This window comes from Equus przewalskii, chromosome 8, assembly GCF_037783145.1.
Source record: "Equus przewalskii isolate Varuska chromosome 8, EquPr2, whole genome shotgun sequence".
NCBI classification, from domain to species: Eukaryota; Metazoa; Chordata; class Mammalia; order Perissodactyla; family Equidae; genus Equus; species Equus przewalskii.
Window position 1 is genome coordinate 48168298 of NC_091838.1, and position 24918 is coordinate 48193215.

The window sequence follows — 24918 nt, forward strand, 5'->3', positions numbered from 1 at the left end:
ACACGATCTCTTTACTGATGATGGATGTTTTTACAAGAAAAAATGAAGAGCTAAATCATTCTTGATAAGCTACCACAAATCTAAGGTAGCTTATTTCCGTCCTTTCTAATTCAAATACCTCTGCTAGGGCTGCATACAATTTCTTCCTCTTTCTCGGGCAGATTAAAAGAGCTCAACCACTATTTCAGAAGTGTGCATGTTCTTCCTATACTTTGAGATTTTATACAGGTTTTTCTAACTCCAATTTCAAATCCTTTAACCTTTTCCTCTTAGTTCACTTTTAACTCTCTACACAGCTCATGTAATCACTAAACATCTCCAGGTCATCTGTATCTCTCACTAGAATAGGTAGGAAGGATATCACTTTTTTTTTTTTTTTTTAAAGATTGGCACCTGCACTAATAGCTGTTGCTAATCGTCTTTTTGTTTTTCTTCAACCCCGCCCCCGCCCCGGCACCCCCCTCCGGCCAGGTACACAGTCGTGCATTCTAGTTGTTAGTGCCTCAGTTGTGCTATATGGGATGGCGCCTCAACATGGCCTGACAAGTGGTGCCATGTCTGCGCCCAGGATCCAAACCAGTGAAACCCTGGGCCACCGAAGCGGAGTACACGACTTTAACCACTTGGCCACAGGACCGGCCCCAGGATCTCATTCTTATTTAGTATTGCAATATGGTCATGCACCGCATAACGTTTTGGTCACCTACAAACCATGTGTACAACTCGACAGTGGTTCTGTGAGATAAGTACCATATAATCTAGGTGTGTAGTAGACTATACCATCTAGGTTTGTGAAGTACTGTAGGAGAGGGAGAAATTTTCCTCTATCCTTCTAGGTTATTCGGGCTGGGCCAAGAATTAAATTGTCATGAGACAGATTAACAGGAAAAAAAAGTTTAGTAACATGTATACATGGGAGAAACCCAGGAAAACCAAGTAACTGGCCAAAATGACTGAAACCCTCACCTTAAAATACCATCCTCAGCTAAACACAAAAGAAAGCCAGGTGAGGAAAGCCAGGGACTTCAAAGGGAAAGGTGATTCACAGGTAGGTGAAAAGGAGCAAGTGTTTGGCCACAAAGAAACAGAACAACACATGGGGGAGCCCACACATAGACTTTTCTAGGTTCTTTCCTGTCTACCACCTAGTTCGTATTATTCTAAAGTGACAGCTCACTTCATGAGACAGGTTTTTTTAATCTGTATTCTTTTAGGCAGTTTAGGGGGGGTTAACAAGAAAAACTTTGAGTCTTTGTTTAAAATAATCAGCCTAAAATCATCATCACATTAAAGAGACAAATTTTGCTCCCCTTCAGTACAATGTTCACACAACGATGAAACAGACTAACAGTGCAGTTCTCAGACTGTATCCCCGTGATTAAGTGATGCATGACTGTGCTAAAAAAGGACAGGTAATCTGTTTCTCTTGGTTAAGTGGTTGGTTATTCTTCCCCTTCCAACCAAACAGTGAACATCTACCTTTCAATTCTCCTTTACTTTTTCTCATTTTCATTTCACACACCTCAGACTTCCCAACTGTACAAAATACCTTACCAGGTCAATACCGAATGCTTATTGCAAAAACTCTTTTAAAAAGACTACTGAGTTTCATTATCAAAAACACTCTGTCCAATGTATTCCTTCCTGGGAGGGACTGTAGGTATCTACTTTAATGTCACATAAAGTCTTTGTACTCTGAAACATACCAAAAGCCTTATTTGACAAAAACATGTAAATATATAAAGTAGTGAAGGTGGGTATATCACTGCAGAATTCTTGTGAGAAGCTTTTATTCCAATAAATGAGCTACCTCAGTGATTTTCAGCTTACAATTCTATATAGCAGTTTTTAAAGCCCAAGGCACATATTATTATATTCAGACTAGGAAGGATGTAAAAGCTGCCTGGTTTCCTAGCTTGCTTCTGCTTAATGGCAGTTCTGTGTGTTGGAAATAAAAACCGCAGTGCCCAGCAATGACACCTTAAAACTGCCCTGGGCAAATAAAAATGTAGAGAAGCATAAAATGGAACTCACTCAAGTTAACAGAATCACTATTACTATTACTCAACTACTGGTGCCAACCATTACAAATGTCAGACTCACGATTTTACTGCTTCACCTCCCATAAGCAGAGGAAGCCATTCTCTGCCTTATACCAAATTCAAATTTTTAAAGGAAACCTTTGAAAATCAGCTGGCCAGTATGAAACTTCTGCTGCAGAAAAACACAGTTTTTAAAGCTTCCTGGGTCTTTAAATCGCATTCTTGGACTCTTAAGAGACCCCAGTGCTATTACAGGCAGGCTTGTAATGTCACTGCTTTTAAGCAGAACCCAAAAGCTAAGACAAACAGGGCAACAGAAGGTAGCCAAGGGCTTTACCTGATATTTATTCTCCACAACAATTCTATGGGGTGGATATTATTCCCATTTAACTGGGCTGTTTTCTCAGAGGGAAACAATGATTTCCTTTGGCCATGCAGCTATTAAATGGTAAAAAGCTGGTCTGACTCCAAACCTGGAGCTCTTTCTACACCACTACATTCTTCTTTGAGTTCAAATTAGGTTTTCTAGTATGTATTTCTTCATTTTGACTTCATTTTGTTTTCCATTTCATCATGTTCAAGACAAAACTACCCAATTTTCTGCTTCTTGTGCGTTTATGCAGAAAAGGTTAACGTTAGGGATCACTGGTGTTGAGCTCCTCCTTCAGTACCAAGAAAGCCCTTGGTCTAAGATCTGGCAGGAAAGGCGGATTGCATAGTTCACATACTACAATTTCAAATTAACGACACAAGGAAGAGAAGAACCCAAAGTCCTTGTGCATAAAGAGAAGTCCATGCTGTGAAGGATACGCCAGTGACTGATTTCCCACAGTAATGCTCTACAGCTCCTGGACAAAGTAACACGGTCTCTACTCTTTCTCTGCTTAGTAAACGGGAGAAATTAGTAACTACTTAATAACGAACTAAAGAGCTCTTCAGAAAAACTTAGAACTCTGGAGGTTAGCTTAGCTAGTATGATACAAATGCTGAATAGAACAATGAAATCTGGTTCATCACGGATATCACCAGCCAATAACATTAATTCTAAAGAGGATCACCTGCTTATTTTTCTCAAGGTAAAAAAAAAAAACAAAAAATCAAAATTCAGAAAAAACTAGAGTAATAAAAACTATAATTGATTACATTTTTATCATGTAAGATCATAAACAAGTGGTTAAGACTGGAGCTCTCACCACCTCATCCAGGATTCATTTCCCAGTCAGGGAACCACATCACTCGTCTGTCAGTTGTCACACTGGCGGCTGTGAGCTGCTGTGAGCGGCTGTGATGCTGAAAGTTACAACACTGATATTTCAAATACAAGCACGGTTGCCCATGGTGGACAGGTTTCAGCAGAGTTTCCAGACTAGACAGACTAGGAAGGACCTGGTCACCCACTTCTGAAAAGCCAGTCATGAAAACCCTGTGAAGAGCAGCAGAGCACTGTCTGATATAGTGGCCAGAAGATGAAAAGATGGCACAAAAGGACCAGGCAGGGTTCAGCTCTGCTGTACACAGGCACTAGGAGTCGGAATCCACTCAATGGCACTAACAACAAAGATCTTAAAATATAATGAGAACATACTTTCACTAATAATCAAGTTTATCAGTTCAAAGAATTTTTTTTCTAGGAATCACTAACAGAGCTTTACTCTTGAAAAGACCAAGGCTGGAAGCAAAAGCTTGTTTAGAATTCCCTGAACCTTTTGTACGGCAAAGGAATTAAACTTTCATTTATCTATACTTTCAAAGTGGAAATTTCATTTAAACATAGTGAGACACCAGTGCTATTCTGAAATAGAACATGGATAGAGATCAGTACCAAATTCCCTTAATAATCATATCAAGAAAGAGAAGCTACTTAGAGATTAATCTAGTTATTTTCATCCACTGATCTGACATATTACTTTTTTATTCTTGATAAGGTAACCAAAGGGAAACAGTTAAAACTGTTAATTTTTTCTTAGGAAAATCCTCAGAATAACAGAACTTTTATACTTTGCATGTGGAAAACATGCAAATACCTACCTGGAATCACAAATAAGCTTGTCAGTAGAGGATAAATGTTACCACATCCCCTTTTATTCCTAAAATTGAGTTTTGTCTTAAGGGAAATTATTACTTGGAACAAACCTTTTGAAACCAAAATAAAAATTATTTTATCTATCAGGTGTAAATAATAATTAGGGGAAAAACACCAGAGTGAACAAAGTTCAATTAACATTTACAAATACTAGTCAGTAAAGAGAGCAAGGGGGAAAAAAACCCAACATTTTTTATTATAGAAAATGATAATTTTCAAATTTTAAATATTCCTATTACCTTAGCAAACCACAACATAAGCAACTATCATCTAGCCTCAACAAAAACATGGATTCCTTTCTCAACTTAGAAATAAATGATAGCTATCTACATGAAGATTTCAAATAAGCAATCCAAAAACTCCCCCCCCCAAGAAACCAAAAAAAACACCCAAGACAGACACCACATGAGAAGACTTTGTGAGCCCATGTTACTTAAGATAAAAAATATTATCATTCTTTAAAAGAGCACCCTGAAGAAAATACCATTTGAAAAAAAAGTATTTGTAGTTTAGGAATTGAAGCTGTTCCACTGGCAAAGATTAGTGTAAAGGAATCATAATACCACCACATCTTTAACGAAAACCTCAAACCCACAACACTGCATCAGAAATAATCCTATATTGCTCATTATAGTAGTTCTTCCAGGAACAAGGTTCAAATAATCAGTGCACCTGGATTTCCATAACTGCATTCCAGATTCAGTAACCAATCCCGAGAAATTGGGATACTCCATCTTTCTATATGCCAGTCCTCTCATACTGAGACCAATGTGTAACCTGAAGTCCTGTGATATAAAAGTAATCATCTAGTAAAACCACTTTAAATATTATTCCAAAACCTCCTGGTTCATTAAAATGGGAAAGTATTAATGTATATAGGATGTTATATGCTAAATGGTTGGACCTTGTACCAATCTATCCTCAGATTTAAACTTTTCTGTTTGTAAGAAAACAAATTAAAATTAACCAAAATGTAATGTTCAATTTTTTTCAGCTTTTTAGAGAAACCGTGCTTCAACATGGTGGGTACTGAATACTTAAAAACTATTTCTTGATTGAACCTGAAAAATCAAGCTTGAGTTACTTATAACCTTTTATTATGGTTGTCAATGTTCAAAGTTGATTTCCAACACTTAAATGCAAGAAGAGACAAAAGCAACTCTGAAGGCAGAATTTTCAGCACGCCAGACTCATTACATTAACATTATAGTGGCTAAGTCAGGGAAAGTTACTGTGTCTACAATGTCTATTACATCTCTCTTACATAAAAGATACGTAAAATTCCTGTATCTGTATTATCTACATTTAAGAAAATTAGCTCTACAACTATGACAAGTATTCTAATCATAACCGAAAGGGTAATACTATTAGCTTTTTCAATTAGTACAAAATATACTACGACGGTCTATTTTTCAGTCTATTTGGACTGACTGATCATCATCATCCCATTTATTTTATACAAACTTAACTACAATTGTTTTAACATCTTTAACCATACCCTAAATACTTCAAAATGTAGAACACTCAATTTTTAACAGGAAAAGAATAACCAAAGAAAGAAAAAGTTGAGAGTCACGTAACTGATATTCATTATAGGAACTTTATATTACATTACAGTCAAGCTAGACTGAATGATTCTCACCAGTACATCATTGCAGATATCTCTTAGCTCAGTCTCAATTTTCTCTCTGTATTCTCGAGCCATCTGCTGTTTTTTCTCAGCACCTTCCGTCTTTTGCTCAATACTTGAGACGACCCTCCAAGATGACCTACGGGCTCCTACAACATTTTTATAAGCAACTGAGAGAAGATTCCTCTCCTCATTGGATAATTCAGCTCCTTGCTCAGTTACAGACTTCATGCAGGCTGCCATGTCATCATATCGCTCAGCCTGCTCGGCCAGTTTGGCCTTCTGCACCAGCTCATTTTTATCCATGACTGGATGTTCTGCAGGAAAAAAAGGTAGCATTTAGATATTTTTTTCCAACAAAACAGACCCAAAATTACACCTTTTGTAAATAAGCTATATTAACACCTCAAATGTAATTGCCAATAGAAGATCTTCACACGAGGAATTTAATGCAGCCTCCCAAAATGACGATCAGAACGGGGGAAAAATTGGCATACTCAGCATGCAGAGGGCAAATTTAAAGCCATTAACATCAGTTTAGCAAAACTGAAATTGCATTACCTCATCTTTGTTCAGAAGATCCTAATTTTACATAAGGTCAAAGCACATTTGGTCAAGAGGCTACCTTAGAAACCACCCCTTAGCCTTCTTGGCCAAACTCTCAACTCCAGTTTCCAGTATCACTAAGTAATCCAAAATTAAGCAGCTTTTCTGTAGTAAAAACACTGCCTTTGAGAACATTACAATTTTTACCATACTTCCAGAATCGTGATTTATGTCAGTTTAACGTAATTCATGTCTTTTTACTTTTATAATACCCACTCTGGTCAGGAGCATTTAAATTTTAGTTGGTATTACTCCTCCACTCCAAATCCACTGATCTTTGCAACATTTGTCAGCTGATCATAACATGACAATTTTCTGGGAAAATTATCAAATTGCCTGTTTTAAGAGATTCTGGGTATAAAACAACCACCCAGGATGACTATCTAACTGCCCCAAAGGCTTCATTAACTCTACCGTTACACACACACAAACACGCTTAAAAAATATAGCCATGAGTGCTCAACCCTTACTGTGAGCACTAAAACGTATTTAAGTGCTTCCAGTGTGATCAGTGTTTCTGACGTCGTTATAATAAGTTAAATGTAGAATTACTGCATTTTGTTTCTAGCAGTCAAAATTTAATTGAATATATTGTCACTCAAGCTGTCCTTGGCATGACTTCCCACCTAACTCTCCTCCTCCCATTTTAAAGCTCCCTAGACTTTTCAATTTACCCTCGTTACACTTTTCCTTAAAAACAGACTTTTGAAAGGTGCTAAAACAGCACAGATATTAAACCAGTGATCCCACGGACTAAACGATTTCAAAGAAAAATGTACAGCCTGAAGTGCGCTATAAAAAGATGAACAGAAGAGCCACTGTTACTCGCTATGGCAACTGATTCCCCCAAATCACATCCTTTACCTTCCCATGGAAATCCTACATTTAAACAAACAAACAAATCGAACAGGTCCCCAGTATTTAAACAAGTAATCAGCTAGCTTGGATGAGAAGTATAGAGTTTCAATGCGAAAACTATTTGAAATTCGTGATCGCATATTCCCCACTCCCACCCCCGGGCTCTCAAAATTGCTAATTTTTCCCCAAGGAACTCAAAAACGCTCTCAAGAGAACGTTGTTGCTAACAAAAAATTATCTAGGAGCAGTACAAAGCTTTCTCTCTCCAACCCCTCGAGTACAAGGGGAAGTACATTAGGTTTCTCACAGAATAGTGCTCCAAGGCCTCGCCTCTATATTGCGGAGAGGACTCGCCGCACCCATTTAACCCTTAACCGACGTAAGACATCGAATGGGGTGAAACGAAAACGGGCAGACGGTGACTTTAAAGAGCAGATCCTTCCAGCCGCGCTATCGGCATCTCCCCCCTCCTTGGCTCCGCCCAAGCCTCTGCCTCCGCACCAGTCCTCGACTCTCCCTCTTTGTCATGGCGGATCTGTGTCAAGGAGCCCAACCTACTGCTGAGAGTTAATTCCCCCCACCAGAGCAAAAGGGAGGAGCAGCGCGCCTCCGCCCGAGCGCGGGGGGGGCCGCGCGCCCCGGGGTAGAGACGCCAGCGCCGCCCGCAGATGCGGAACCACGGCAGGCCGGGCGCGGACACACCCCACTCGGCCGGCGTCTCCGCCGCCGGACCCGCGGGTGCCCATTTAGTCTAGAAGGACCCGACAGCTGCGGCAGGTGGGGGAGGGGGCGAGACCACACCCAGCGAGCCGGGCCGCCGCCGGCTGTTACGCTCAGGCTCACCCCCCGCAGAGCAGGGGACGCGGCTCAAACCCAGCGCAGGGACCCTCTGGAGCCAGCCCACCCAGTCGGCGAGCGCGAGACGCCGGCCCCCGTCCTCCCCATCCTCCTGTCTACCCCTACCTGGGCCCGCAGCCCCCATTCACCAGGAGAAGAAAAGCCAGCCCCAGCCCCCACCGCGGAGCCCAGGAAATTCGGCCCCGGTCCGGGGAGCCCCACCCGCAGCCGGCTCACCCTCGCGCCCGGAGGCGGCCTCGCCCTAGTCTACCTGGCGGGCGCCTCCGGGCCGGCCTCGGCTCGGGGCCCGGCCGCAGGGCTTCCCGCCGCCGCCGCCGCCGCCGCCCGGGTGGGGGAGGGCTGGGTGCGCCGCAGCGCGGGGCGCGGAGGCTGCGCCGAGGAGCGGGCGGGAGAGACCGGGGGAGGGGAGAGGAGGGGAGGCGGAGGGAGGGGGCCGCGGGGAGGGGGCGGCCTCACCTGCGCCACTGCAATGCCCGCAGCCGCCGGGTCATTATCTCGGGCGGAAGCGGGGAGCGGGGCGGCCCGGAGGAGGGGGCTTCGGGGGCGCAGAGGCGAGGACGGGGATGGGTCGCGGCCAGGGCTGCCTCGGCCGCCCCCGGGAGCCGGCGACCGGGCGGGTCCCCGGGGACCTCGTGTGTGGGCGCCCTCTCCACCCCGGGGACGGGAACTGGGAACGGGCGCTTCTGGGGGCCGAGGCGTCGAGCCGTAAGCAAGGAGCCCGAGGCAGCCGCGAGCCGCCCGCCCGACCCTAGCGGAAGAGAAGCCGCCGCCCGTCTCCGCCTGAGGAGACTCCGCCTCAGTCCAGCGCCGCTACGGCCGGGCGAGCGGGCCGAGGGGATGTGGAGCGGCGACGGCTCCCGCGCTCTCGGAAGGCTGGTCTGGGACAGGAAGGAGTGGGGCGAGGCGACGGCGGCCGGGCCCCTTACCTGTGTCCGGAGTGGGTGGCGGCGGACGGACGGGGCTCAGCAGTCTGGGGGCGGCGGCGGCGGCGGCGGCGGCGAGGCTGAGACTCTGTCCCTGGATCTCGCTGCTCACAGGCTACAGCCGCTCCGCAGACACGGGGTTTCCTCCAATCACCAGCCCCGGCAGCAGGGGCACCACACGCACGATGACGTCAAACGCTGCTATGGCAACCGTTGATTGGTGCCCACAGCTCTGGGGGCCCAGTGCAACCGCCGCTCCCTAGTGCGCGTCCTGCCCGCCCGCCCGCGCTAGAGGGCGAGCGGAGGAGCGCGCGTCCTCTCCCTCTGCCGACACTCCTCTCCACCCCGCTCAGCTTCAGGTTCTCTATTCTTCTCCTGAGCGCGCCTGGGCAGGAAGGTCCTTCCCCCCGCCCGCACTACCGCCCTACCTCGCCTTCCCCTCGGATCCCTCGCAACCTCCTCTGGCTCACTCTTCCTCTAAACCAGCAAGAAAGAAATTTCTCCCCACCCCCACCTTAGCTTTCCGTGCTGTCCTTCTGCGCCTGCGCCAGTCTCTCCCTCTAGAAGGGGCTCCGGTTCAGCAACATCCGGGACCTTTCACATTCCCCCACCCCCTCCCCGTGGCCTGGTCCGCCCCGCCCTCCGTGCTTCGCGGTGTTAACTGCCCCCCGGGCCGTCCGGAGGCTGCGTTACGAGAGTGGCTCCGCGGTTTGGGCATTGTGATCAGCACTTGGGAGGGGGGTTTAGGGCGCGGTCAGACGGTGAAGGAAGGGGCGGGGCGGCGCGCTGCCCCCGTGCCGCCGGTCCCCTCTGCCACGCGGGCCGACCTGGGCGCGCGGCCCCTCCCTTCCTCCCTTCCGGCGCGGCTTTACCTGCTGGCCGGGGGAAAGCGGCCTTAGACCTTTTAAGGCTCGGAATAGAGCGTGGGGTGTCCGGGCCCAGAGTGTGGGCTGAGTGACGGGAAGGTTTTCCAATCGGGAGCTCTGGATCTGCGCGCAGTGACAGCTGCGAGGGGACAATGGGTGGGCGCGAAGTAGGGGTGAGGTGGGCCGCGCGGGGCGGAGCTGGCGGGAGGTGAGGCCTGGAAGGAGACGCCTCCGCTTTCAGAAAGCCTACAACTCCCGAGGAGAAAAGATCGCCTTCTTAGATGGAGGGGGTGAGGTGATCTTGGAAGCCTTAACATGGAGAGAGGCAAAGAACAGAGGTTGAACGTACCGACTCGTTTCTCGTAGGTTAGATTTTTCTATGCAAATAAAGCTTTCATTTGAAGACCTCGTGCTGCAGTGACTTAAAAGATTAAGATCATTATCTGTTTTCTCCTGAAGCAAGGTTTGAGGGACGTGGTAGTTCGCAGGGCCCCGGTTGACCCTGCCGTCGGTGGGAGTGGGCCGCTGGCGGGGCGAGGAGCAGGGACCGGGAGCCAGGCAGAGGGGGAAGGAGAAGGGCGGAAATTGCAGGTGCCGCACCAACGTGCCAACCCAAAGCGGTAGGGCCTCCACCCTGTCAACTTAAGGAAGTTGAAAGAGAGACGTTCACAGTGTAAATTGTTTCTGTCCCTAAAGGGATTAGTGCTGGATGACCTGCAAAACGAGTTGCAGAAGTCATGGAGAGTTTATAGTTAGCAGTGAGAGAACTCAGAGCTCTTCCTACTACCCTTGTGTAAACTCCATCTTGACCTCATTGATTTTTCCACGGTCTTTATTGAGCACCTATTAGGGGCCTCCTTTGGGCTCAGCTAACAAAGGAGCCTCACAAAAGAGCTCAGCCTCCAGTTCTGCAGAGGATTGAATGTGTCAGTAGCAGACGCATAAAATGATTCCTCACTCTTCCAGGACCTTGTCTGTTCTGTGTGATGGATACAATGTGCCACAAGACTGTTCTACAAATTATGTTTTGCCTGAAGTTCCAGCTGGCATTTAGATAGTAAAGTATAAACCGGGAAGAAAGTTTCCAGTGACCGGTTCAAATTCAGTGTTTTTTATTTCCCCCAAGTTTCCGCATTAGCAAAGATTCATAGTAGGCTGAATGGATGAATAAATTGATCAGGGTTTTATTTCTGAGATATTAAAGTCACCTTTCTTTGACTCCTAAATTATTTTAGGGAGTGACTCACTTAAAATGACTAATATTTTAAAAGCTTGCTTTTTAAAAAAAATTGTCTCCAGTTTTGTGCTAGGCACCAGAAATTTGACAGAAGATACTAAGTTAAAGAAATCTTTCTTAAAATAGAAACTGATGTTTCTTTAATATGTCAAGTATATGTTTAGATAGAATATATGCCTTTTGTTTTAGAGGAAGTTAAGGGATTTCTCTGCATGAATAAACTGTGGATTTACTTTAGGAAACAGTAAATTAGTTTTTTGCTTCATGTTTGAATAACAAGGCATTTTTTAGTGAAATAATAGGAACGATTAGGTTTTACATGCTCAAATCAACATGTTCATGGAATAAAGGTGTAATGAATGAGGTTGCAGGGAAGGGAGAATAGGGAATGTCATGAAAGCCCCAACTGATAAGTATTTTGAGGAACAGGAATAATATATGACAAGTATAAGGCAAAACAAAGAATATATAGAACCTATGAACTTGGAGTCTGAAAATTCCTGGGGGCTTTCACTAGTAACCTGACCTGTTTTATCTTCTTGACTGCTTCTCTCCGTTGCCGCAGTCAAGTTGCTTAACCTGTGCCTTGATTTCCACATCAATAAACTACTGGTAATAAAAACACAACTCATTAAGCAGTGTTGAGGATTAAGTGAAGTAATATATCTTTGTATTATATATATCTGTATTTACATATGTATTACTTCACTATATATCATATATTAATATATATGATACTTAGCACCATTCCTTGCATGAAGTAACTTAGCTATTATTATTCATTCGTAAATGGATGTATCTGATGTCTCTACTGTTCAAAGGGTTGTGAAGATAAAGCTGTATACAGTATTTAAAATATCTTTTAAAAGTGTGAGGTATAAAGATGTTCACTCTGGAAGTGCAAATTGTGTTAGTCTGTTAGCACTAATGAGATGTTAAGTGATGAGATGGTGAATATTGCTGTGTTCCTCTCCTGGGGACTGCAGTGTTCACTTCAGATCTATGCTGTACATTAAAAGGGAAAGAATTCAGGTAAATTAGCATAAGTCCATCATTCCACTTGGGAAAACATGACAAAGATGGACTGTGTTAATGATGTGGTGGTTACAGAATCTTTTAAGTTTAATCGCAGGTTAGTCAGTTTATAATCTCACTTCAACATTATGATTTAATTGGAGAAATGCAGCATAGTACACTGGGCTTTGGAATCAGAATGGGGTACAAATCTTGGTTTGTCACTCAGAGCTATGTGACCTGAGGCTACTAAATTGGACATTCTAATACCCAATTCCATGAGATTATTCCAAGGATTGAGTGAGCATATAAGGAGAGGGCTACACATAGTTCTCTAGATCAAGAGTATCTGTTGTTGGAATAACCTGGAGTGTGTGGCAGAGGCAGGCTAGCTTTTCACCTAAGCCATTTTTCTCTATCAGAGCCACAGCTGGCCTCCACTGCCCAGTCTCCCTTGCAATTAGGTGTGTCCTTGTGACTGAGCCCTAACTAATGGGATATGGCCGAAGTGATGTGCTCCACTTGTGGCCCTGGTCAATGAAAACCTCCCTCTGTGAACTTCTATTCAGTCCCTGAATGGACCTCTATCTGCCAGCTGAATGGAGAAGATTTCAAGGCGTTAGATGAGGATGGGGCCACAAAATGAATGGAGCCTCCGCCCCTGAAATCCTATCAAAGCTGACCCCAATCATTTTAGACTTAAATTTCTTAAACTTTTTTAAGCCACTGAGATTTAGGGTTTATCTGTTATAACGGCTAGCACTGTAATGTTTGGAGATGTCATTGGCAAGTCCAAAGCATGGTAAAGATTTTTTTGAAAAAAGAAGAAAATGGGAAAGAGAAAAAAGGGGGAGAGGGAAAAGAAATGAAGTGAGAGAGTAAGAAAAGGGAACCTGATCTTCTGATAAAAGGCAGTTTAAGTATTCCCAACTAATCTGTTGACTTCTAGAATGACCTTAGGAAAGTAACCTGTCCTCCCTTAATTCTAAATCAATCTAATAGTCTCACTACTTACTTTACTTTTTTAATTTACTCTTTACTCGCTGGCATCCTCATTCCTTTGTCTACTACTTTCTCCTTGTTTTCCTAAAAAACAAAAACAAAAACAAAAAAATCAGTCTGTACCTTTTAGCTCTGTCCTCACATCCCAGACTCTAACCCTATATTCTGTGATGCTTTGGTCACAGACTGGGTCTTTTGCATGCTGATTTAAGAAACGAAAATGTAAACCAACAAGAAAGCCAAGCTGACCATGAGCCCTCATTTCATACATTCATCAAGCACGTAACGAGGGACCAATGGTCAGAGATTATGCTGCTTATTGGGGATAAAAATGCGTAAATTATGCCCCTCCCTGAAGAAGCTCACAGTCTAGGGACAGAGACAGACACCAAATGCAATCACAGTGAAGTACAGTGAAGTAAGAGTTAATAAAGGTGAGCAAATTGTGTTTTGGAAAACCTGAGCTGTGAGCACTAACTGCCCATGGAGAGACGAAGAACGTTCCCTGAAAAAACTCATATTCATCCTTTAAATGACTGATCTATCGGCAGAGTCAATTTTGCTTTTTTGCCTCCAATGGCATTTTTCATTCCACAGAGAAATTTTTAGTTTCTTTATATTCTTAACTTATGGGTCACGGATAGGCACCATATCTCCTTGCATCCTGTTAAGGACACAAACAGACATTTTCTAAAGCTTTCTTTTCCTATAGGAAATCATCTTCAGATATATGCCCTTCCTTGGAGTCTTCAGATAGTGTTCTGTTTCCTTGAACTATAGACTTTTTGCTAGATCTTATATTATGGTGGCGATTGCTTTCCTTTTCATGTCAATGGGGGAAGTTCCTTCCAGTGTCAGAGTTGGCCAGCCAACAGATGAAATTTCCTCTGCTTCTCTTTACCATCCTCTTGAAAACTGACAGGTCTAAACTTGTAGGAGGGTGCAAGTACACGCTCCGTTGCCCAAATTCTGGAATCCAGCAGACGTATACATTGATCTCCTATTGAGCAGCCACCATGACGAGATCTTCCCCTGATCCATTGTCCAGTTGTCTGCAATGAGGAGAATTTCTGTTGTCAAGAATCAGAGGCTATCTGTGGTTCTTCTTTAATCAGCTGGGATAAATGGACAAACTACAAACTTAAATACTATGGGCTGTCAGGGCGCTTCTGCACTCTGCTTTATCTGGAGCTCCTTATTCCAGGGATCTATCCATTCCGTTTTGTAACGAGCCACCAGCCTCCCTGGCCCTCTGTACTTCTGTTGTGCCTTCTCCTGGCATTTGTAGATTCTGATTGAATAACAGTTTGAAGGCTTTCACTTCTTCCTACCAACTTTGCTCTTCTTTTTTGGAGGATAAAATATCCATGATAAAGTTTCTTGATTTATCTTTTTCTGCACTGTAGTAGGTAGAAATTCTTCCCAGACTCTTGCAAATGGTTGACTCCTATTTTTCAAAAACTCTTTCATGATATTTTAATGGGAAGATGGGAAAGGCTATAACAAGAATCTTAGTTTGACATCATTTTAACATCCTAACCTTTAAGTCTCCAGTCAATTTTAAATATAGATATATATTTTTTAATAGACTTTATTTTTTAGAGCAGTTTTAGGTTCACAACAAAATTGGGAGGAAGGCACAGAGGTTTCCATATACCCCCTGCCCCACTCCTGCATAGCCTCCCCCATTTTCAACATCTCCCACCAGAGTGGTATACTTGTTAAAATTGATGAACCTACATTCACAAATCGTTATCACCTAAAGTCCAAAATTACATTAGGGTTCACTTTTGGTGTTGTATATTCTGTGGGGTTGGACAAATGTATAATGATGTATAGCCACCATTACAGTATCATACAGGAAATATTCACTGCTCTAGAAATCCTCTGCTCCACCTGTTCATCTCTCCCCCTTAACCCATGGCAACCACTCATCTTTCTACTGTCTCCCTAGTTTTGCCTTTTCCAGAATGTCATATAGTTGGAATCATACAGTGTTTAGCCTTTCACATTGGCTTTATTTATTTATTTATTTATTTTTAGGGTATGCTCTTTTGGTGAGGAAGATTGGCCCTGAGCTAACATCTGTTGCCAATCTTCCTCTTTTTTTTTCTCCCCAAAGCCCCAGTACATAGTTGTATATCCTAGTTGTAGGTCATTCTAGTTCTTCTATGTGGGATGCCACCACAGCATGGCTTGATGAGCAGTGTGTACGTCTGTGCCTAGGATCTGAACCGGTGAACCGCAGGCCGTTGAAGTGGAGTGCGCAAACCTAACCACTCAGCCATGGGGCCAGTCCCTGGCTTCTTTCAGTTAGTAATATGCATTTAAGTTTCCTCTATATTTCTTCATGGCTTTCTTTCATGGCTTTTCATTTTTTAATCTTTTGTGTGGATGTACAACAGTTTATCTGTTCACCTACTGAAAGACATCTTGGTTGCTTCCAGGTTTTGGCAATTATGAATAAAGCTGCTATAAGCATTCATGTGCAGTTTTTTGTGTGGACATAAGTTTTCCACTCTTGGGTAAATACAAAGCAGCACCATTGCTGGATTGTATGGTAAGAGAATGTTTAGTTTTGGAAGAAACCGCCGAACTGTCTTCCACATTGACTGTACCCTTTTGCGTTCCCACTAGCAATGAGTGAGAGAATTCCTGTTGCTCCACATCCTCGCTAGCATTTGGTGTTGTCAAGTGTTCTGGATTTTGGCCATTATGTGTTGTGGTGTCTCATTGTTGTTTGAATTTGCATTTCCCTGATGAAATATGATGTGGAGCATCTTTTTATATGCTTATTTGCCACCCGTATATCTTCTTTGGTGAGGTATCTGTTAAGATCTTTGGCCCACTTTTTAATCTGCTTGCTTGTTTTCTCACTGTTAAGTTTTAAGAGTTTCTTGTATATTTTTGGATAACAGTCCTTATCAGATATATTTTTACAAATATTTCCTCCCTGTCTGTGGCTTGTCTTCTCATTCTCTCGATCAATTATATTTTTTAATGTATTATATTTTTACATTTTATAAGCAAAGGTAAAAATTTGGTGTTAACCATCAGAATAGCTTTTGGAAGTTACCACTGAGATAAATGGCACAGAAACGAAAGTGCTGGTTTATAATACTTACTAGAAATGTTGTCTAAATTCAGGAATCATTTCGTGTGTGAGGTACTCATAAGAACAAAGAAAAATGAGAAAAGATACAGGTACTACCATGTCTGCACATCCAGCGGAGCTTGCTACCATGTGACAATCGCTAGAGGCAGGTAAAGGCGGCTGGGAGCTCGCAGTTTCAAAAGTGCATCATTTACAATTCAAAAGTGATCAGCAGCAATCATGGAGCAGAAAGGTCAGAAGAAGAATTTGTCCCTTTTTGGCCTGTGTTTCAGTTCTGAGTACCCAAGAATAAGCAAAGGGAACATTTGGAATTCATTAAGGGTTTAAAATACAATAAGAATGCTTATATATCAGAAGACATTAAAAAAAAAAATTTCCTCTTCTAGCAAAACAGGCATCTGGAAATGGAATCAGGGTCAGTGTGGATTTCTGGCAGTTTTCCCTGAATCTGATATAAAATTTTTAAACCTGGACATAAGAACAAAATTTCTATAGTCTAGTTTCCCTGGTCCTTCCTCTGGGGCATTTGCTCTCCACTTGAAATTATTTTCAGGAGGAGTTCACACACTTTCTTAGCCATGAAATCCTCAGGAATCCCTGAAATATTTCAATATTTCATTGACTTGATAGTAAATTTAAACCAAACTCACTCTTCGGATATGAGAGAGTTATTCTGGGTAAGTCAAATATGCATTTTTGACATGATTAACTTCCATACAGTTAATGCCTCAATTATTTAAAAACATTGATTTTTCAGTCAGGCTGGTATAGTCAGTAGGCCTCAAGCTTGGACAGTTAAAAAATGAATAAATAACAACTGTAGGAACATTTTAATTGGTGAGTGACCTAGAAGGAAAGGACACGTGTTGAACTGTTTCTCTAAACCACCATTTGTCAAAAGATCTATCTAAGCAATTTATAAGACAGGTCACCTTCCTTTTGTGACTTTCCTGTCACTGGAGTGCAGCTAGCAATAGCTTATGCATGCAGGCAGCATAAATAAGTTAAAATATATCACCTAGGCAGCAAATGTACACATGAGAGGGTAGAGATGAGAAACAGTGCGAAGGTCAAACTTTAGAAAGAACAGTTAACCCTGAGCTGCTGACAAAGAAGCCTTGATTGTTTTATTGGAGTAAGTTAAGAGTCAAAGGTCAGGGAGAAGAAATGGGTATTGTACTTGACCAAGAATAAAGGGAATCTGAAATGCAGGGAAAGGACCTAATGTCTGCTGCATAGAGACGTAGACCAGAGAGCACGTTCCATGACAAGGCCTTGGTTGGGATACCCTACTGTTCTCCTTTGCTGAAACATCTCTAGGGCCTTTCTAGAAGGGCAAGTAAATAATATCAGTACCAGGGGATTCTGGAATGTCAGTGAAACATTCAACATCACCATGGATTGTTTTCATTGTCTTTAGGAAAACAGAGCACCATCAATGGATCTGGGTTCTGGGAAAACCACATTTATTCTTTCTTTCATTCTTGAACAGATGTTTATTGAGTAGCTATTTAAATACCAGGTGTAACAGGTGCTGAGAGTGGAAAGATGAAAACAAAAAAGACACTTCTGAACCACAATGGAGTCACATTTTGGTGGGAAAGACAAATATATTAGCCATCTCTTTGTAGGTAATTGGCAAAGATTGGTTGAACGAAAGAATAATGAATAAATAAATAGATTTTTTAAAAGAAGAGAATAGCAGTTTGGAGATTACTAATACTGCTACATGTGAAACATAATATGAATAAGTGAAATGCACTGATAAACACATTCTCGGTATTTATTTAAACCCAGAAATATAGGAAGTATTTATTAAGGAAAACTGAGTAAATTTTCTTTTCTTTCTTTTTCTTTTTTTTTTGAGTAAATTTTGTTTATATTCATTTCTCTGCAAAGGACCCAGGTATAGATTTGGTTAGTGATGAAATGAGATAAGGAGTAAAAGGAGAAGAGAATCAAGACCTGGAGAATTCAATTATGTATAAATACTAAAAATAAACGAGATATCATCATTTTTCAAATATTTACATGATTCAGGCGACAGACTCAAGACATAAATTTACAAAGGGCTATTAAAATTCAAATATTCTTATTGAGCTATGCTATGACAGGCATCCCACATATAAAATGGAGGAGGATGAGCACAGATGTTAGCTCAGGGCCAATCTTCCTCAGCAAAAGCAGGAGGATTGGTGGCAGATGTTAGCTCGGGGCTAATCTTCCTCAAAAAAAAAAAAAAAAAAAAGAACAACTCAGTAATCTCAATAAAATACTATTTTTAAAAAACAAAAAAACAAGTTTACTTAAAAAAAACCACACATGAGGGGTCAGCCCGGTGGCACAGCAGTTAAGTGTGCACATGGCGGCCCAGGGTTTGCAGGTTCAGATTCCAGGTGTAGACTTGGCACTGTTTGGCAAGCCATGCTGTGGTAGGCATCCCACATATAAAGTAGAGGAAGATGGGCATGGATGTTAGCTCAGTGCCAGCCTTCCTCAGCAAAAAGAGGAGGATTGGCATCAGATGTTAGCTCAGGGCTAATCTTCCTCAACAAAACTACTCATGAATAATAAGGGTTTTTTTTATTGCTACTAATAACGAGGAATTTTTTCCCTTAACAGTGTCTTTATCTTAATAATTTAGCACCTAGCACATTTCTTGAACAAAGAAAGTATTTATGTTTATTGAATGAATGATAAGTCAGTTAATGAGTATTGGGTATTTAAGATTTTTATGTAAAAGCCATATTTCTTGTTCAGATTTTTCAAGAAGATAAAGGCTTGAGAACCTTTGAAGACAAAAATGTAAATGTGGCCTGTGAAAGAGTCTGCAAGTTTTCTCCAATATACCTTCTTCCGTTCTTCCTAGTAATGTTAATAGAACTTCTGATATTCAGCTGGGCACAATGCTACCTGGAATGAAGACCACATTTCTCGCCACCCACTCAGCTAGGTGGGCCTTGTAAGTAAGTGATGGCCAAGAGATGTAAGATGTTTCATTTGAGACTTCTGAGACACGTCCGTAAAGCGGAAGGATGCCCACTGCTTTATTCCTTCTCCTTCCTGCTGGCCAGAATGTGGACAGAGTGAGGGCTTGGACAGCCAATGTGGACGGAGGTAGAGTATCCAGGAAAGTGAAGCAGCAAAGTTGAAGGAGCCTGGGGCTCTCACGGCTTCCGGGAACTGCTATACCAGCCCTAAACTGCATTTTTGATGATGTTGTTGTTAATGAGTCGAACCTTATGTAATTAAGCCCCTGTTAATTTGGGGCTTCTAATTGTAGCCAATAGTGGCATAAACAGCCCTAAAATCCTTACAGGTTTTATATACTTGTCATGGATTCTATGATTCTAGGTTCAGGTTCTTTTTTTTTTTTTTACCTATAGGTGTCTGATTGTTCTAACACCATTTTTTGGAAAGGCTATCCTTCCTTTGTTGAATTACTCTTGCACCTTTACCAAAAATCAGCTGGGCATATTTGTGTGGGTCTATTTAGTCCATTCCTTTTTACTACTGAATAGCATTCTATTGTATGGATATACCACAATGTCTTTATCCATTCACCCATTGGACATTTGGTTGTTTTTTGCTTTTGGCTGTTATGACTAAAGCTGCCGTGAACACTCATATATCAGTTTTTGTGTGGACATATGCTTTTGTTTCTCTTGCATAAATATCTAGGAGTGGAACTGAGGGACTATATGGTAAGTGTATGTTTAATTTTATAAGAAACCACCAAACAGTTTTCCAAAGAGGCTGTACTATTTTGCGATCCCACAAGCAACGTTCCAGTTGTTCTACATCCTCGTCAACACTTGGTTTTGTCAGCCTCTTTGATTATAACCACTCTAGTGGGTATAGACTGCTATCTCATTGTGGTTTTAAAATGCATTTCCCTAATGACTAATGATGTTGATTGTTTTTTCATGTGCTTACTTGCCATTTATATATCTTCTTATCCTTTCCTCATTTTTAATTGTTTTTTTTTTTCTTGTTAGTTGTGTGTTTAAAAAACACCAAATACATAAGTATTTTTGAGGGAGCTTATCTTCAAAGGAGTCCTGAAGTGGTTCTTCCCAGCTTCAAAGAATCTTAGGTCTTTATGAAAACAAAAGTTGCTCCTCATTAAAAAAAATAGATGAGAGCAACTTTCTTAATTTATTTGGTATATATATTTGGATTTCCATATACAGTACTAAGTCGTTTAAAGAAGAATGTGCAACAGAATAACTAAAAAACAATGCCTACTGCTCATCCTTCGGTAAATTAAAGTGAACATGATATTTTGGTGTCATGTTGCTAACTGAATGTGAAAGACTTAACTTCTTCAAGCCAGCATGTTATCATTTTAGTGAATAAGCCTTCTTGGTAATTTTTCTGACTCCTCCCAAAGGTAATCATTCCTTCCTCTAACTTTGAAAAGCCTCTCTGTGTTGCAAAAGATGTATCTTGTGGGATGCCTCTTCTAGGAATGGCAGTTGTGCTGCAAATCCAGAAGAGCAGTGGCACTAGAGAGGGATGGAGGGCAGTGGAATCTTCCATCTTGCACTTTGTTTCAGCCCAGTAGATTGAAGACCAGCAGTGGATTTGAGACCAGGGTCCACTAGGCACTCCAAGACCTGTGGTACCCACCCAGGAGTGCAAATCAATCACGTTGTGAAAGGTGTTAAAATACTTACTGAAACAGAGAGCAAGTCTTCTACGTTCACCGCTGTAAACCAACCACTAAAGCACATTTCACTAAAGAGAATAAGCCTCCCGTCTTTGGAAATATTTCAACAGAAGTTGCATGACATCTGACAAGAATGATATGGAAGTCAGCAGTTGGTTACATTGTTTAAAATATATTAATTTTATTGACAGATTAGTTTGATTGCATCACAACTCTTGGAGGCAGTACGGCATGGTGAATAGAGATGGACTTATAGAGTCACTTGTAGCCTCTCTGACCTTCTGATCCTCAGTTTCTTCATCTATAAAATATAGACAATAGTACCTGAAATAATGTGAAAATTAGTGATATGTAAATAAAGTGTCTGCACTATGCTTGGCCCACAGTGGAAGTTCAGTAAGTAATAACTATTATTCTTGTATTTCAGTCTTCTTAGTCTAAAACTTCAGTTGACCACTTAAAAGTTTGGAGTGATAATTGTGAAAAGGTTTTTATTTTAAGGTTATACTTTGCTATAGATTGTTTTCATTGATTAGACACTATGTACCAAGCTATGTGTTGAGTGCTTTACATATGAATTCTCACAAAACTAATATGAGATAGATTTCCTTATTCTTACTTTACAGCAAACAGAGACGTAGAAAGGGAAGGTAACTTGCTCAAGATTCTTTAGTTAGTAAGAGGCAGAGCTTGAATTCAAACCAAAGCCAGATTCTCACACCGGTATTTTTAACCACTATGGTCTCTTGCCTCCCATTTTATTTTTATTTGCGTTCTAAGCTTTACCTAATCTAAAATTCACATTGCCTTAAACCTACCCTCAGCTAAGACATCATTGCAGTTATCATTCATCTAAATTATTGGGATTGTAACACATACAAACTTGAATAATATGTAATCTGTTTAGCATGTCTAGATTTTCTCCTCTGCAGGGTTGAAGATCTAGAAGCTAACTTTTTCCAATTGGTTATTCCATTCAATTAAAAAAATATCAAAAAACTGCCAAGGATTAGTGTAGAGAATGAATATTGATATATGTTAATATAACTGATTTTTAATTACCATATTGAAAAGAAATGAACCAGTTTGAGTATTATCCTTGTAACTTTTTTAAATTTCTTTTCTTTTTCACCTTTGAACTCTTTAAAATCTTAATTTTCAAACTACAATTTTGATTATTTTTTCAAAAATTAAAATTCTCTGTAACACAACCTCTTAATGGTTCCTCTTTTCCACTTTAATCTGCTTCTGCCTGGGCAAATCTCAAGGCAATAGATGGTTCTTATTCCATGGCCTGAAGGGCAAGGAATTCCAAATCTGTAGCAGAGGGAGGAATTGCAAGAGTAAGAGGTCCCCTGCTTCTAACGCGTGCGTGCGTGTGTGTGTGTGTGTGTGTGTGTGTGTGTATGTGTGTGTGTAGCTCAATTCTAGTTTTTAAGTATGTTCTAAAGACTTCATGTATTGGGAGAATACACAGATTTGGTGTTGAACAGATAGGATTGTAAACAGTTCTATTTATCCAAAATAACTTTAAATAAGGTTTGCTTGGGACAGGGTCCTGCTGATCAGATTTTGAACTCTTAGAGTCAAAGACGGTTTTCTTCTTTGTATCACCAGCAGCAAGTAAAGGATGTTGAATTCTCATTAGAATCATGGCATTTCGACTTCAGAATTCATGTGGCCCAATCACTCATTCAGTGAATCCAGCTTTTTGAATAGCCCAGTGACAGGAGTTTCCTAACTAAGGCAGCAGCTAATTCTATTGTTGAATACTTCTAGTTGTTTGTTTAAGAGAACGAAAGAAAGAAAAGGAAAAAAGGGAAAAATTCCAATATTGAGCCAAAACCTGGTGACTTGTACTCATTTATTTTTTTCACATAATGGTTATTCAAGTTTTGAGCCATCATTCATGTTTTCCTTTACACCTCTCCTTTCTAGGTATAAAGTCAACGGTACTTTCCCCTGTTCCCAGGGCGGGAATAGCAGAATCACTGGGATGGATGCAAGATCTTGTGAGACTTTTTCAAACTACTCATCGAGTCTCTCAGTGGAATCTGACATACCCTCAGGGTTAAGGGAAGAGATCCACTGTTGTGGGCTAGGTTCTCCAGGAAGTAGATGCTGAGAAAGAGTTTGGAGTACAAAAGGTTTATTGGGAGGTAAGACCTGGAAAGGAAAAGGGGAAGAGGTAGAATTGGGCAAGTAGAGCAGTCAGAAGGCAATCAGACTTGACAAGTCTGCCAGCCCCATGTCAGTAACAGACTACCTGTTAGAGGAGTCTTGCACTGAGAAGAAATGGCTAGGCCTTTGCACCACCATCTTGCTCAGTCATTGGCTAGAGATCCTCCCAAGAAGGGTGTGACCTTGACTTGAAAAGCTGAGGCAGAGCCTGAAGGAGCTGACTCCTGGAGGCTGAAGGACAATCACACTCCCTGCAGCTGGGCAGCAAGTCATTTCTTGAAGAGGGCTCTGAGCAACACATGTCTGTCTGCCCCGAGAGGGGAAAAAGGGAAGAAATTGGACAGAAATCCTAGAGAAGTCTTGACAAGTCTTGGTGATTCAGCTTTACAGAAGAGAGGTTAAAGATAACCCTAATAACTAGGATAGCTCTGCCATCAATAGACATAGTTTAGTAGGGATGTAACCTCTTCCCACCATACCCACAGCTGCCTTTACTGAAAGTAGCCTAACTATTTTCTGCGTAAGTTGCCATGGCTTGTGCCCTCTATGTTGAGTGGCCAACCATGCTCCTTAGCTGCGACAGATAGGGCTGGCTCGGTACTGATCAATGGCCCTAGGCCTATGGGCTAGGAGTGGCTTGATGTGAAACTGTCCCATTTTGAATAGTGACAAGCCAACTCAATACTCTCATTTTGGAAGACTCAAACGTTAAGTGTACAGAAGTTGAAGCAGGTGCTCAGGTTGTATCCTAGAGGACACTGAGCTGTTGTTCTCATTCTCTCCTCCTGCACAGAGCTGTCCAGAGAGCAGTAGGACCTAGTTGTTGCCTGAAGAGGCAACATGTCCTTTGCTACCCAATATCCTTGCAGTAAACACCAGGCATCACAGGTGATGTGGGTTTGTCACTTCCTTAAAGAGTCTGCCCTTTAAATTTCAAAATGATAATGCTGATGATTATTTCTTCTTTGTAAAAGTGGGTGAAAAGATGAAGATTGACCCTGAACCTCTAAGAACTGTCCCTTAGTTCTTGGTTTGGGCAACTTTTGTAAACCTTGAACATATCCAGCTTGGCTCCTCACCTCCCAAAGTTATTTTTCCCACAGTAGGAGCTATCACATCTTTAAATTTTGAATATTAGTCTGAACTGTCTGCTGCCCTTTATGGTATTCCAAAAAACTATCAGGCTACCCAAAGTTGTCTAAAGTGACTATTTTTTACATAATATTTTTCTGTATCGTTTTGCTTCCTTGCACTGAATTCCAAAAAGATGGAATGACTTGTGCAGTAAATTTCTACTTTGCTTCCCCATAAAGCAATCCTATTATCTCTTCTTTCACTTATTCATTTATTTGTTTATCCACTTGTGGTCCCCTCCCCACCATTGCATGTATCCTGCCCAACACAGTTCAAATGCAGCGAGTGGGCAGATGTATTTTAGGATCTTTGTGATGCCACCCTGGGACTTTTTATCATGTCACTCAAGAGGCCAGATATGATGCTCATGTGTAACTTGGGTAGGATAAGGATAGGCCAGGATAGAATAAGGGATTACAATTCTACACCCAATTCCAATGTGTGCAGGTTTTTTCCCCCACACCACTAAACAATACTTAGGCACCAACTGGATGTCCTACAATTCAGCTCAATTCTGACACCATTTACCTGGAGATAGCATCAGATTCCACAGGTTAAGGGCTCAGTGCTACAAGACTGCCCCCTGTTTCAGACTACAGTCACAAGCCTAGGTTGTCACCTGTGCTTCTGACCAAATGGCTGTTAATCAGGTGTTCCCACAATGCCCTCCTCAGGTTTGATTAATTTGCTGGAGTGG

The 24918-nt window shown here is 41.8% G+C and overlaps 1 protein-coding gene across 8 annotated transcripts in view; it reads right to left on the bottom strand.

Moving 5' to 3' along the window:
• Positions 1–10098, bottom strand: part of YWHAZ (tyrosine 3-monooxygenase/tryptophan 5-monooxygenase activation protein zeta) — a 33992-nt gene extending 23894 nt beyond the window's left edge. Inside the window, exons 1-2 of one of the 8 annotated variants that reach the window (XM_070631904.1) lie at positions 9873–10098; positions 5768–6072 (exon numbers count right to left, since the gene is read on the bottom strand). In XM_070631904.1, coding sequence (XP_070488005.1) covers positions 5768–6061 — 294 coding nt within the window. In that variant the 5' untranslated portion in view covers positions 6062–6072; positions 9873–10098. Of the gene's footprint in view, positions 1–5767; positions 6073–7526; positions 7853–8182; positions 8414–8533; positions 8976–9003; positions 9156–9514; positions 9800–9872 lie in introns of those variants that run through there. The other 7 variants (XM_070631901.1, XM_008526627.2, XM_070631900.1 and 4 more) reach the window with 7 other exon arrangements.
• Positions 10099–24918: the final 14820 nt, after the last annotated feature.